Source organism: Gopherus flavomarginatus, chromosome 1, assembly GCF_025201925.1.
Source record: "Gopherus flavomarginatus isolate rGopFla2 chromosome 1, rGopFla2.mat.asm, whole genome shotgun sequence".
NCBI classification, from domain to species: Eukaryota; Metazoa; Chordata; order Testudines; family Testudinidae; genus Gopherus; species Gopherus flavomarginatus.
The window spans coordinates 96,117,280-96,130,841 of record NC_066617.1 but is presented as its reverse complement, the minus strand read 5'-3'; the positions used below and the strand labels follow the sequence as shown (position 1 = coordinate 96,130,841).

General features: G+C 48.4%; 2 protein-coding genes across 2 annotated transcripts in view; one reads left to right on the top strand and one right to left on the bottom strand.

The window, feature by feature from the left end:
* Positions 1–13,562, top strand: part of SEPTIN3 (septin 3) — a 324,031-nt gene that overhangs the window by 243,851 nt on the left and 66,618 nt on the right. The window lies entirely within an intron of this gene.
* LOC127051721 (cytochrome P450 2D15-like) overlaps positions 9,040–13,562 on the bottom strand; it is a 110,945-nt gene continuing 106,422 nt past the window's right edge. The window contains exons 6-8 of the mRNA XM_050954407.1: positions 12,877–13,064; positions 11,645–11,786; positions 9,040–9,218 (exon numbers count right to left, since the gene is read on the bottom strand). Of these exons, the coding sequence (XP_050810364.1) occupies positions 9,040–9,218; positions 11,645–11,786; positions 12,877–13,064 (509 nt within the window). The remainder of the gene's footprint in view (positions 9,219–11,644; positions 11,787–12,876; positions 13,065–13,562) is intronic.

The following is a 13,562-nucleotide window of genomic DNA, read 5'->3' as shown; positions in this document are numbered from 1 at the left end:
CGACATGATCACTAGCCCTTCCTTTAGGAGACAATTCAGGTTTCCCCCTCCTACTTCCCCCCCAACATGGTGCCTGGACTTGTGTTTGCCAGAGCACATGTATTAACATATACCATTACAAAAGGAGATAGTTCCAGCCTTCCCTTGGGAGACAATTCCATCTACACCCCCAAGGCAGATATTGCACTGCTAGGAAGGTTTCCCCTGGTTGCCTTTTGGGGGTGAGGAGTGGAAGGGAAGAGGCACTGGGGAAGGGATAAATGTGGGGGGGTAGGAGAGGGGAACTGAGGCAGTCACCCACATGCCAGGGAGGGGGACCAAGCGCACTACATGGACACGGCCACTGTCTCTGAGAGGCAGACGTCTCTGCCTGGGCAGGGAGGGCAAGGAGGGGGGCACCACATCCCACAGGAGACCAGGAGATGCCCACCACCACCACCATGCCTGTCCTGGTCCAACTGCCAGGCAGGGGCTGGTACTCTCAGTCTCTCTGTGCTGTGGGGAGTCAGAGGATGTTTTTGGAGAGGCCTCTGGCTGAGCCCCCTGCGAGATGCAGAGATCTGGGTGGCGGGTGGCAGCTGGTGCGCCCCCACCCCTCATGCAGACAGCCACCCTGCCGGCAGCCAAGTGCCAGCTCTCAGCACAGCCCCCTGGAATGCGGTTTCAGTCCTCCCACCCCTAGCCACCCTCACCACAAGACCCCCTTTGAAATACACTTACCAGCTGCTGCTACTGGCTGCCTTCAGTTGGATGAGGAGTTAGGAGCTCAGCTGCAAATCCACAGAAAGCACTCCTGCCACAAGAAGCAGGTAGGAGAAGGAGGTGGGGCTGCACCGCACTGGTGGGGTCACTCATCCCAGCCCAGCCCCTGCTCCAGGAGCAGAGTTCCCCTTGCTAATCGACTGGTGGCCAAAACCCAGCTAAACAGCACTCCCCTAGCTACTCTACTGCCCCTGCCCCGGCCGAACAGCTGATGGCTTGTGGCCCCCACAGGCCCCATAAGTAGTTGACAGGTGGGTGGGTGGGTGGGTGCCCCTGCCCTCCCCCTGCCCCTGCCCCTGTGACTGGAGGAGCATGCCCAGGGGTGGCAGGTTTGTAGAAATTTTAGTGGTGTCCATAACTCCTCCCCCAAACTCCACCCCCCACCTGCCCAAGGCTCTGAGAGGGAGTTTGGGTGAGAGAGGGAGTCAGGTCTGGGGTGCAGGCCTTAGGCTGGGGCAGGGGATTGGGGTGCAGGGTGCAGGCTCTGGAAGGGAGTTTGGGGATGGGAGGGGTGCAGAGGGATGGGGTATGGGTGAGGGCTGTGGGGTGTGGCTGCAGATGAGGGGTTTGGAGTGTGAGAGGGGCTCAGGGTGCTAGTAGGGGTGTAGGAGGTGAGGGCTCTGGCTGGGACTGGGGATAAAGAGGTTGAGGAGCCCCCTTTTCCTGCCCTCCCAGAACCACACTCACCCCCATCACTATCACTGCAGGTGCTCCTAGGGCCCCTCTCAGGTCCAGGAATCTCCCTCACCTCCCCCGCGGTGGGTGCCGTGGGGTGCTGTGTGCGCCTCTGCCTCTGCTGTTGCCCCTGACTGTAGCCTCACTGGAAGTGAGGGATGGGGCAGAAGACTGCGGGTGGCGGGGCCCTGTGCTGGTGGAGGGTCCCTCTGGAAAATGAAAGGGTCTGAGGGAGAAGGGCAGGCTCAGGCCTGGTCTACACTATGTGTTTATACCGATTTTAGCAGCGTTAAACTGATTTAACGCCGCACCTGTCCACACTACGATGCCCTTTAAATCGATATAAAGGGCTCTTTAAATCTGTTTCTGTACTCCTCCTCAACGAGAAGAGTAGCGCTAAAATCGGTATTATTATATCGGATTAGGGTTAGTGTGGCCGCAAATCGATGGTATTGGCCTCCGGACCATATCCCATAGTGCACCACTGACCGCTCTGGACAGCTATCTGAACTCGGATGCACTGGCCAGGTAGACAGGAAAAGCCCCGCGAACTTTTGAATTTCATTTCCTGTTTGGCCAGCGTGGATCTCTGATCAGCACAGGTGACCACGCAGAGCTCATCAGCACAGGTAACAATGCAGTCTCCTGAGAATAGAAAAAGGGCTCCAGAATGGACCACACGGGAGGTACTGGATCTGATCGCTATATGGAGAGAAGATTCAGTGCTAACAGAACTCCATTCAAAAAGACGAAATTAAAAACTTTTGAAAAAATTTCCAAGACCATGAAGGAGAGAGGCCACACCAGGGACTCAGTGCAGTGCAGAGTGAAAGTGAAGGAGCTCAGACAAGCCTACCAGAAAACCAAAGAGGCAAACGGAAGGTCTGGGGCAGGGCCGAAAACATGCCGCTTCTACGCTGAGCTGCATGCAATTTTAGGGGGCTGCGCCACCACTACCTCCCCCCCCGTCCTTGGATTCTGTGGTGGGAGTTGTAATCTCAGCCATGCCTGAGGATTATGCGGATGGGGAAGGTGAGGAGGAGGAAGAGGAAGACGAGATTGAACAAAGCACACAGCACTCTGTTAGCCCCAACAGCCAGGAGCTTTTTCTGACGCAGATGGAATTACCATCCCAGCCCTCCCAAGCCACTAGCCCAGACAGTGAAGCCATGGAAGCGACCTCTGGTGAGTGTACCCTTGGTGAGTGTACCTTTGTAAATATAAAACATGGTTTAAAAGCAAGCTTTTTTTAGTGATTGATTTGCCCTGAGGGCTTGGGATGCATTCACAGCCAGTAAAGTTACTGGAAAAGTTTGTTAACATGTCTGGGGATGGAGCGGAAATCCTCCAGGGACAGCTCCATGAAGCGGTCCTGGAGGTACTCCAAAAGCCTTTGCAAAAGGTTTCTGGGCAAGGCAGCCTTGTTCTGTCCACCATGGTAGGACACTTTACCACGCCATGCATGTAGCATGTAATCTGGTATCATTGCATGACAAAGCCTAGCTGCGTATGGTCCCGGTGATTGCAGGCATTCAAGAAACTTCCGTTCTTTATCTTGCTCTGTTATCCTCAGCAGAGTGATATCATTCATGGTAACCTGGTTGAAATTCAGGAATTTAATTAAGGGGACAGAGAGGCCTTTTTCCTACAGGGGTGTTTGCCTGTTGCTTACAGGAAATCCTTCCTTGCATGTAGCCAAGCAGGGGGAGGGGAGAAAGGATAGCGCTGAGCTTTCTCGTGTTTGGCTAGCAGGAATCTTCCCAGCTACCAGCCACGTGGTGGGGGGGAAGGAGGGTGGTTAGCAGTGATCTTCCATGATACCAGCCATGTGGTTGGGGGAGGGGGTAAAGGTATCATCCTAGAGAATTGGAGGGGGTATTGGGATGGCTTCTGTGAATGGAAGTGAAGGCTGCTGAAGCCGAAAGACAATGGCTTACCATGGCCGCATGCAAGCTGAATTCTGATGCCTGGACCTGCGTCTGTGAGATCTGTAACACCAGAGCCCAGGCACTCAAAGTTAAGATGCAAAATGCGACCTTGTAGTGAAATCACATGTGCTGTGTAAGGTGAATAGTGTTGTTCACTGTGAAAGAGTATAACCATTGTTCTGTGAAATGTATCTTTTAAAATACTTCTCTCCCTTTTTTCCCTCCCTCATGCAGCTGCACATTTTTCAAGCCTCCCTACTCCATCCCGAAGGCTAGCTCAGATAAGGTGGAGGAAGAAGAGGACGTGAGACGAAATGTTCTCTGAAATCATGGAAGTAACCCGCAATGAAAGAGCTCATCTGAATGAGTGGAAGGACGTGGTATCAAATTACAGAAAAGATGCCAGTGAACGTGAGGACAGGAGGGACACTCGAGATGAGAGGTGGCGGCGGGAAGATCAGAGGTGTAGGAAGGAAGATCAGCAGTGGTGGAATGAAACGCTGGGGCTGCTGCGTGATCAAACTGACATCCTCCGACATCTGGTGGAGCTTCAGGAAGAGCAGCGAGGTCACAGAGTGCCGCTGCAGCCCCTGTGTCACCACCCTCAGTACTCACCATGTTCCATATCTTCCTCACCCAGACGTGTAAGAACGTGTGGGGGAAGGTTTTGTGCACCCACCCACTCCACCCCCGTGGACAGCCCAACCAAAAGGCTGTCATTACATTGAAATGATTTTAGTGGCCTTTTCCTTCCTTCCTATCCTCCTCCCAAACCGCACCCGGGCTACCTTGCCAGTTCTCTCCCTCGTTTTATAATGAGCTTTTTAATAAAGAATACATGATTTTTAAATGATAGTGACTTTATTTTCTTAAGCAAGCTGTAATCGAAGGGGGAGGGTGGGTTGCTTACAAGGAATGAGTCAATCAGGGGGGTGGGGTTCATCAAGGGGAAACAAACATAGCAGTCACACCGTACCCTGGCCGATGATGAAACTCGTTTTCAAAGCTTCTCTGATGCGCACCGCTTCCCGGTGTTCTCTTCTAATTGCCCTGGTGTCTGGCTGCGCGTAATCAGCGGCCAGGTGATTTGCCTCAGCCTCCCACCCTGCCATAAAGGTCCCCCCCTTACTCTCACAGAGATTGTGGAGCACACAGCAAGCAGCAATAACAAAGGGGTGTGACGTTATTGATATAAACTGGAACCATATAGAACATGGGTTGCAACCAAGGTCCTGTAGTGGCACCAGATCTTATGTAAAGGGGGTCATATAAGGTGTCTAAGACCAGGTTACTGGTTACGATTATGCTATCTGTATGTCTGTATCATTTTGTAGTTGAAGTTATAAGTATTGGCTGTATACTGTCTATATTTCAAACTTATGCTGTGTTACTGGGAAAGATCCCAGACAAGTGGGTGTTAGCTCTGCATAACCTGCTGGATGGCCCATTAACGACCATCAGCTACACAATTGACCCATTAAGAGGAGGCAGATATGCCTTGTGACTCAGCAGGGTGTGCAGAAACTGGCCCATGTGACTGCAGACTCCATTTTGCTGTAATTTTCCACAGTAAGAACAAAGAAGTGTTCTTACACCTGGAAGTGCCTATATAAGACTGATGCCTCATCTCCATCTGGTCTTCAATCCTGCTTCTTACCTCTGGAGGGACTTTGCTACAAACTGAAGCTCTGCACAAAGGACTGAATGACCCATCCCAGCTGGGGATGTATTCCAGAGACTTGATTTAAACCTGCAGTTTACTCCATCACTGCTACAAGCCTGAACTAAGAACTTTTCCATTACTGTATGTAATTGATTCCATTTAACCAATTCTAGCTCTCATCTCTATCTTTTGACTTTTATGAATAAACCTTTAGATTTTAGATTCTAAAGGATTGGCAACAGCGTGATTTGTGGGTAAGATCTGATGTGTATATTGACCTGGGTCTGGGGCTTGGTCCTTTGGGATCGAGAGAACCTTTTCCTTTTACTGGGGTGTTGGTTTTCGTAACCATTCATCCCCAGGACGGGTGGCACTGGAGATGACCCTGGAAAACTGGAGTGTCTAAGGAAATTGCTTGTGTGACTTGTGGTTAGCCAGTGGGGTGAAACCGAAGTCCTTTTTGTCTGGCTGGTTTGGTTTGCCTTAGAGGTGAAAAAACCCCAGCCTTGGGCTGTGACTGCCCTGCTTGAGCAATTGGTCCTGAATTGGCACTCTCAGTTGGGTCCCGCCAGAACCGCATCATAACAAGGGGACATTGGTTTGGCTGAGGTCTGAGCGAGTCAGTAATGTGCACCAGCGTACCTTTAAACGGTCAAATGCACATTCTACCACCATTCTGCACTTGCTCAGCCTGTAGTTGAACAGCTCCTGACCACTGTCCAGACTGCCTGTGTATGGCTCCATGAGCCATGGCATCAAGGGGTAGGCTGGGTCCCCCAGGATAACTATAGGCATTTCAACATCCCCAACAGTTATTTTCTGGTCTGGGAAGTAAATTCCTTGCTGCAGCATTTTAAACAGAGCAGTGCTTCTGAAGACACGAGTGTCATGAACCCTTCCTGGCCATCCCACGTGGATGTTGGTGAAACGTCCCTTGTGATCCACCAGTGCTTGCAACACCATTGAAAAGTACCCCTTGCAGTTTACGTACTGGATGGCCTGGTGCGCCAGTGCCAAGATAGGGATATAGGTTCCATCTATCGCCCCCCACAGTTAGAGAATCCCATTGCAGCAAAGCCATCGACTATGGCCTGCATGTTTCCTAGAGTCACAACCTTTTGTAGCAGCAGCTTAGTGATTGCTTTGGCTACTTGCATCACAGCAGCCCCCACAGTAGCTTTTCCCACTCCAAATTGATTCCCGATTGACCGGTAGCTGTCTGGCGTTGCAAGCTTCCAGAGGGCTATTGCCACTCACTTCTCCACTGTGAGAGCTACTCTCATCTTGGTATTCTGGCGTTTCAGGGCAGGGGAAAGCAAGTCACAAAGTTCCATGAAAGTGCTCTTACGCATGCGAAAGTTTCGCAGCCACTGCGAATCATCCCACACCTGCAAAACTATGCGGTCCCACCAGTCTGTGCTTGTTTCTCGGGCCCAAAATCGGCGTTCAGTGGGTAGAACCTGCCTCATTACCAGCAGGAGCTCCAAAGCACAGGGGCCCGCGGTTAGGGAGAATTCAGTTTCCATGTCCTCATCATTCTCGTCGCCGTGCTGCCGTAGCCACCTCCTCCTCCTCGCCTGGCTTTGCAGTTCATGGTTCACCATAGACTGCACGAGAATGCGTGAGGTGTTTACAACATTCACGATCGGGGTGTTGATCTGAGCGGGGCCCATGCTTGCAGTGCTATGGCGTCCACAGTTCACCCAGGAAAAAAGGCGCGAAATGGTTGTCTGCTGCTTTCACTTAAGGAGGGGTGAGGCTGTACCCAGAACCACTCGCGACAATGATTTTTGCCCATCAGGCACTGGGCTCTCAAACCAGAATTCCAAGGGGCGGGGGAGACTGCAGGAACTATGGGATAGCTACGGGATAGCTACCCACACTGCAACGCTCCAGAAATCGACGCTAGCCTCGGACCATGGACGTACACTGCCGAATTAATGTACCTAGTGTGGCCGCGCGCAATCGACTTTACACTATCTGTTTTATAAAACCGGTTTATGTTAAATCGAATTTATCCCGTAGAGTAGACGTACCCTCACAGTCAGTCTGCCCTAGCAGTTGAGCTGGGGGGCACTAGGATCCAGCAGCAGCAGTTGCTGCTGGGAGGCAACATGGAGCCACACAGGAGAGACAGGAACACTGCTCTGAGGGCCCCTGAAAGGCAAGCAGGGGCCAGGGGACACTCAGGGAAGGCATGGGGGTGCAGGTGGGCTGGGGGGGGGGACACCTAGCCCCAAGTATTGCTGGAGCTCAGCTCTTCCCCCTCCTCCCTCCCTGCTGCCGATCAGCTGGGGAAGAAGCTTGGTTTCTGCTGGCAAAGCCTGCCTTGCTGCAGGAGCCCAGCACCAAGCTTCAGAGCGGAGCATGGGCCCCGCTGGCGCCATTGGCGCCATGTTAACCCCTAAGGCGCCACCTTTTGACCACATGTTTAGTGGGGTAGTGGCCACTACCCCTGCTCCCCCCTAGCTACACTACTGGATCACTTAACTCCCAAGGGGTGGCAGGTTCTTCCCCAGGCTGAGTTATATGGCTGCTGTGCAATTTTACATTTTAACTGAAAACTATTTTATTTTGTCATTTTTTGTTCTGAGTTTGAGAAAAAGGAAGGAAGGAGAAAGTGTTGTATGAGTATCAGATGTGTTTATGCCTCAGATTCTTAGGGTTTCATGTATCCAGGCTAATTCCAGAACAAAGAACAGAAGTTGCATCCACAGGGTTCATAAAGTCAACAATTATTGTCATGATTTGTATTATTCACTGGGCATCATCTGTGTGCTCATCACTGTTCAAAATATGCCAGAAAATATAGTCCCTGAGCCAATGTGTATAAAATGTAACCCTGGATAAGATGGCTCAGATATGTAAGTAGGAAGAGTATAGTTATTGAGCATATTAATATCTATGAGTGGAGGTGCTGATGGCAATAGACGTTTTACTGGATTAAGGACTAGAAGATTTGACCCTCCAACTTTCTTTCAAGAGGAAGACCTGTCCACAGCTTCTGTGCCTGTTTATTTTCCTTTCCTGCCTGCAGTGGCCCTCATATACCTCAGAAGTCTCCATTTTTCCCTCAACTTAAAAATGTGGAATTTTCTTGGTGTTTGGTTTTAAATGTTCTCCTGTGAGAAATGCAACTCAGTCACTGTAATGTTGTGTTTAAGAGCTTCTGGAAAGTACCTGGCCTTTGAATAGAAGCGAGAGCAGTGTTGCCAACTCTCATGATTTTGTCATGAGTCTCATAATAATTATTATTTTCCTTAAAGCCCAAGCTCCTGAAGTCAAGTGGATTTGTGATGATTTCAGCCTGCATTCTTAAAGAAAAAGGAAGTTTCTAGCCCTTGTGGCTGTGGAGAAAGCTTCAAAATGTGATCATAGTGCACCTTAGAGCCTCAGAAAGCAGAAGACAAATAAAAAGAACACCAAATCTATTACTTTTACGTAATCTCATGATTTTTGGTCGGCCTAATTCATGATTTTTTAACATTTGGGGTTGTCAATACTGGAAAGTGACTTGAAAGTGTCAGTTTCACTCCTGTTTAAGATCAGTTTCTAGTTTTTTATTTGGAGTGAGGCAACACCCCTAGAGCCCCAGACAGGTGCAGTATAAACTCATGGGGCCTTGCCCTATTAGGATGTTTCCAAAGTTAAATGACCTATTCCAAGCTTGGTGAACTGCAAAAAGTGCTAGAAAGTAATTAAATTTTTCTACAGTTTTTTCAATTGTTGTCGTCAAGAGTTAGTAACAAAGTCAGAATATACATTAAAATTTTAAATCTAACCAGTGTCCCTTAAGTGACTTGACAAAAGATGTGAGAACATGTTAGTGTTACAGTTGAGTGAGCGTAACATTTATTTAATTCTCTTTAATATAAGAATTAGATACAGTTCTCCTATCAGCTAATTTCTAAGTTATTATCTGCAGAAAACCCTAGAGTTTTCAGGTGCCTAAGTAGCCCCTGGAATCATGGTTAAAGTTGCCCTCCTCCTCCATCTGAAATAGCACTCCTGTTATCTTGGCACAGCCTGGATCTGGTAGGGGTGTGGGGTGAGTGTCGCAGCAAAATGTCCATCCTCTCGAGGCCTGGCCTGGCCCTCAGGGAGATGGAAGGTGAAATGCTGCAGGAGGCTGGTGAAGAAGAGGAAGAGCTCCATCCTGGCCAGTTGTTCCCCCAGGCAAGCACGACGACCTGCAAGTGTGGGAGTGAGAAAAGAGAGAGGAGGCAGAAAGGAGGAGGATACAACACCACATGTAAATGACTAATCACTGAAGGAGTAAGACCCTTACTGCACACCCACAGGTTGGAGTGAGCAAAGAATCTGCCTCCATATGCAGCAGATGGTGAGTCTCCCTATTCTTGGACCCTTGTGAACAGGAACAACTAAGAAACACTTCTCCAGCCCAATCAATGTTCTATTTAATCCAATTTCCCTGTCTCTGATTGTGGCAATCACCAGAAGTTTCAGTGGAAATCATAAAACCAAGGACTCTGTCAGTTAATTTGGAGAGGAGAATTACTTCCTCATTAGCCTGACTCAAAAAAGTCAGACACTTTAATACCCTGGGATAAATCCTCAGCTAGTTAAATTGACCTAACTCCATCGATGTAAAAGGATCTATGGTAATTTACACCAGTTAAAGATCTGTACCATACGCTCTGTGTGGAATTCTTGCCTTCTAGAATCGAAATGGGCAAATAAATGCCTTTAGATAGAGAAATCTGAGGTGGAACAACATGCCCATGCTGCCAGGCAGGAGATTCTGGTTCAAGTGCAATCTGGGGACATTGGTTTCCTGGACTCGAGGCAAATACAAGTGGTGCAGTTTCATCAATGACCCATGTCAGGCTAAACCACTGCAGCAAGCCTTTGCAGTATTCGTATAAACAGGTTCACCTCGCCGTCAGCCTGAAAGACGTCACTGGTGCCATATCTACTCCCGTAGCCACTGCAAAATCCTTCTCTTGGTCATCAGGAACCTTAATAACAACACCCCCATCGTCCTCTTTGGACTGTTCTCTTTGAAGATAGTAAAATCAAACTTTGAAGTCTATGAGCTGATAACTGAAGTGAATGAGTTATGAGTCAGACCATGTTATGAGCTGGGTGAAAACTTGCTATGGGTTGACTCAAAACCTCATTCAAACTGCTGTGTGAACACACCCTTCACTTAAGATAGTTGTAACCCACACCTAAAACAAGGCCTAATAGAATCTTTCCAGAAACTAGCATCCGGTAGGTACGGAGTTCCACTTGATATTGTGACCAGGTTGGGCAGTGGGGAGGGAGGGAGTTGAAGTGTATGAGAGAACATACAAAAACTGAGAACAAACAAAAACAGAGAGAGGCAGAGACAAAAGCAAGAAGTAACTGAAACGGTTGGCTGCATTGAAACAAACCTAAAAAGCACCAACCTGCTAAGTGTTTGTCAATTTGTGGAGGTGATCTGGTCACCGGGAAAGGTTCTGTGGCAAAGCTATAACTGCTCAGTTCATAGAACCTTCTGTCTAAGCCTTCACAGTTTCCACTGCTGGAACTCCTGGGCTGCACGGGTACAAGCCTGGCAGAGGCCGTGCCCCACCAGTTCAGGCATCCCTCTGCTGTTGATGTGGTGTCCAGAGGGGTTAGGAAAGACTCTACAGCCCCTCCACCAGCCACAGCTGGCCTCCTTTGGTGTGTATCAGAGAATCAGTATTTCCCTCTTCCCCTCTCTCTGGTGAGTTGGGAGCATACAGGAAACTGGAAACATCCATCTCCCCTTTATCCCCTACAGATCCATGTACCCCGTTGCAGTGGTCTCAGAGCCTCCAGTAACAAAGGCTTCCTTTGATCAGGGTGCCTTGCAACAGATAAAGAAGCATGTGGTATACAATTTTGATCATTCTTTAACAGAAATCCTTAACTATAATCTCATCCTTTTCCCAATAACACACACCTCACCTATGTGTGTGCACATTGCTTCTAAACCAATTCCTGGGCCTCCACCTTCAAGCAGATGTAATGAAGTATGAAGTAATTTCTCTGGGGAGATACAGCATGCTCATGAAGAACAGATGGGTGTATAGGCTTAAGGGATGGAGGTCCTCCTTAACTGGCAGTTCCGTGCTCTTGTGGGATTAGGTAGGTGGGTTTGTTACATAAGCAACCTGAATTGATTTGTAACAAGTTTATCTCCTATTTAAATAACTACAGCGGTAGAAGATGAACAATGAATTAATTAAGGTGAGGGTTGCCCAGCTTACTGTAGAGTATAGAATACAGGACTGCTTCCCTTTGGCTGAGTGGTTTACATAGGCCCTGGGGCAAGCTGCTCCTCTCAAGGCCTGACCTTAAGTACAGAATTTCAAGGCCAGAGTTTCTACGCTGGAGAAATAGAGGGAGTGAGTTATTTTGCAGAGGTTGCATATACTGGTACCACCAGGGCACTGTAGAACAGGCCCAGCTCAGCAAACTGCACTGATCTTCCACATGAGGAAGCTGCTCTCATGATGAGAGGGACACTTTCCTTTAGAGGAGACTCACTTTCCCATAACAGTAATGGGTCATTTCTCATCAGACACTGTGCCTTAGTTCCACAGGGACAGCCTCTCCCAGTTGCTCCTCCCCTTGGATTTACCTATAGAGAAAGGCAGGAAGGCCTCTCGCTTCACAAACTGCCCAGCTGCATCCAGGAAGTGCTCCGGGTAGAACTGGTGCGGCTTCTCCCAAACCAATTCATCCTTCAGCACCGAGGACAAGTTAATGATGACTGTCATCCCCTGATCCAGAAAGAAACGGGGTACATAAGAATTGTCACATCAGAACAGTCCAGTCCCTCTGCATTCAATTTCCCAGCTCAAGTATGGCCATTGTAGGATGCTTCAGAGGAGGGCACAGAACCCATCTCTCCTGCCAACAAAGCTACTACCTCTCGTTGAGGGTGGAATTTTTTTGTTGGTGGGAGAGGTCTCTCCTGCTGACAAAGAGCGGCCACACGATGCACCTTTTACAGCACAAGTGTTACTAAAAGGTGCATAGTGCAGACATAGCGTAAGAGTATGCCAGTGGTGTTTTCATGTCTAATAAAGTTCATGTGATGAAAATTGCTTCTACTCTCCAATTGCTTCAAATATTTTCTCAAGTTAATTTTAGCTCTGGTAAGAGTGTGCTGATTGAGAGACTCCAAACTACAATTCTCATTGTCTTCACAGAAAAAGCGAGATCTTTCCCCTCTCACCTGCCTTTGACCTGAGCTAGAGGAGTTTCTTCTAAGGGCGAAAGTGGAATTGAGTATTGTATGGCTTTGGTCTCCCAGTGTGACTGTCATCAGGGAAGGCAATAATTGCCCATTATTGTCTCTTGTCCATTTGGAACTGGACTGAGATGCACAGTGGCCTCTAAACAGCCTTCAGATAATAGAGTTTTAGTTGCTACTGTTCTGGATTTGAACTGGTGACCTAGCAGGTAGTTTCTATATCCCATTCCAAATTCCACACAGTTAATCAGCATTACCTTTCTCCACCTCCAAGCAGATGTACTGAATGTTATAAGGTGCCCAAGACAAAATTACAGTCTCTCTTATAATGATTGCAGTTCTTAGTTGTGTTTTAGCTCAATTCGTTGTTTTTTCAGATATTCAAAGACTTGATGAAGATGGAGCTAACCACATAAACAAGGATCTCTCTGAGGCCCAAGCCCTTTCACAACTGCACATTTAATAACTTGCCAATGATTGTGTGATTCAGGACCTGGTGCTCCACCCCCGTGTGCACAGAACCTTGGGGAGATTCACATATGGAATGTCTACAGCTTCAGGACATAAGTCTGCAAAGGGAGAAGATGTCTGCATCCCCTGCTGGCCACAGATACCTTTGGAATGAAGAAGCCTTGGAGCTCGGTGTCCCGGTATGTCATGTGAGGCACTCCAACAGGAGTGATATCCCCATAACGTTGAATTTCATGGATCACAGCATTGGTATAAGGCATGTTCACTAGGTCCTCCATCTGGGGTGACCTGTCCCTGCCAATCACCTTGTCAATTTCCTCATGGACTTTACCTGGAAAAAACCCTTTACATTGAGAAGGATGTAACATATTTAATGATGTACATCAACACCGTACAAGTGGGAAGCCTATGGATTTACCTTTAGGTTGTAAACTCTCTGGGGCAGGGATTGTCTGTTTATCTTTATTTGTACAACGCTGAGAACAACAAGGAACCAATCTTGATTGGAGCCTGTGGGAGGTATTATAATATAGACGTGTAATAATAATTAATAATGTGGGTTTATAATCTGTGAGTTTGTTAACCAGCTTCCTATCAACTATTGAGCAGTTTACAAGTGAGTCATCTGTAGGAAGTGGGTGCTGTAAGTGTCTGGGAGGTGTCTGGTGTCTGGGGCACTTGTTCAGGGATCAGGAAGGATATCCAGCAGTGGGGAGAAGGCATGGTCCTTGTCTGGACCAACTTCTGATTTCTCTCACCTCCACACAACCAGAAAGCCTCTTTGACACCCCAGACATGCACTGCTCTGCTTCCCAACAGCTAATTCCTG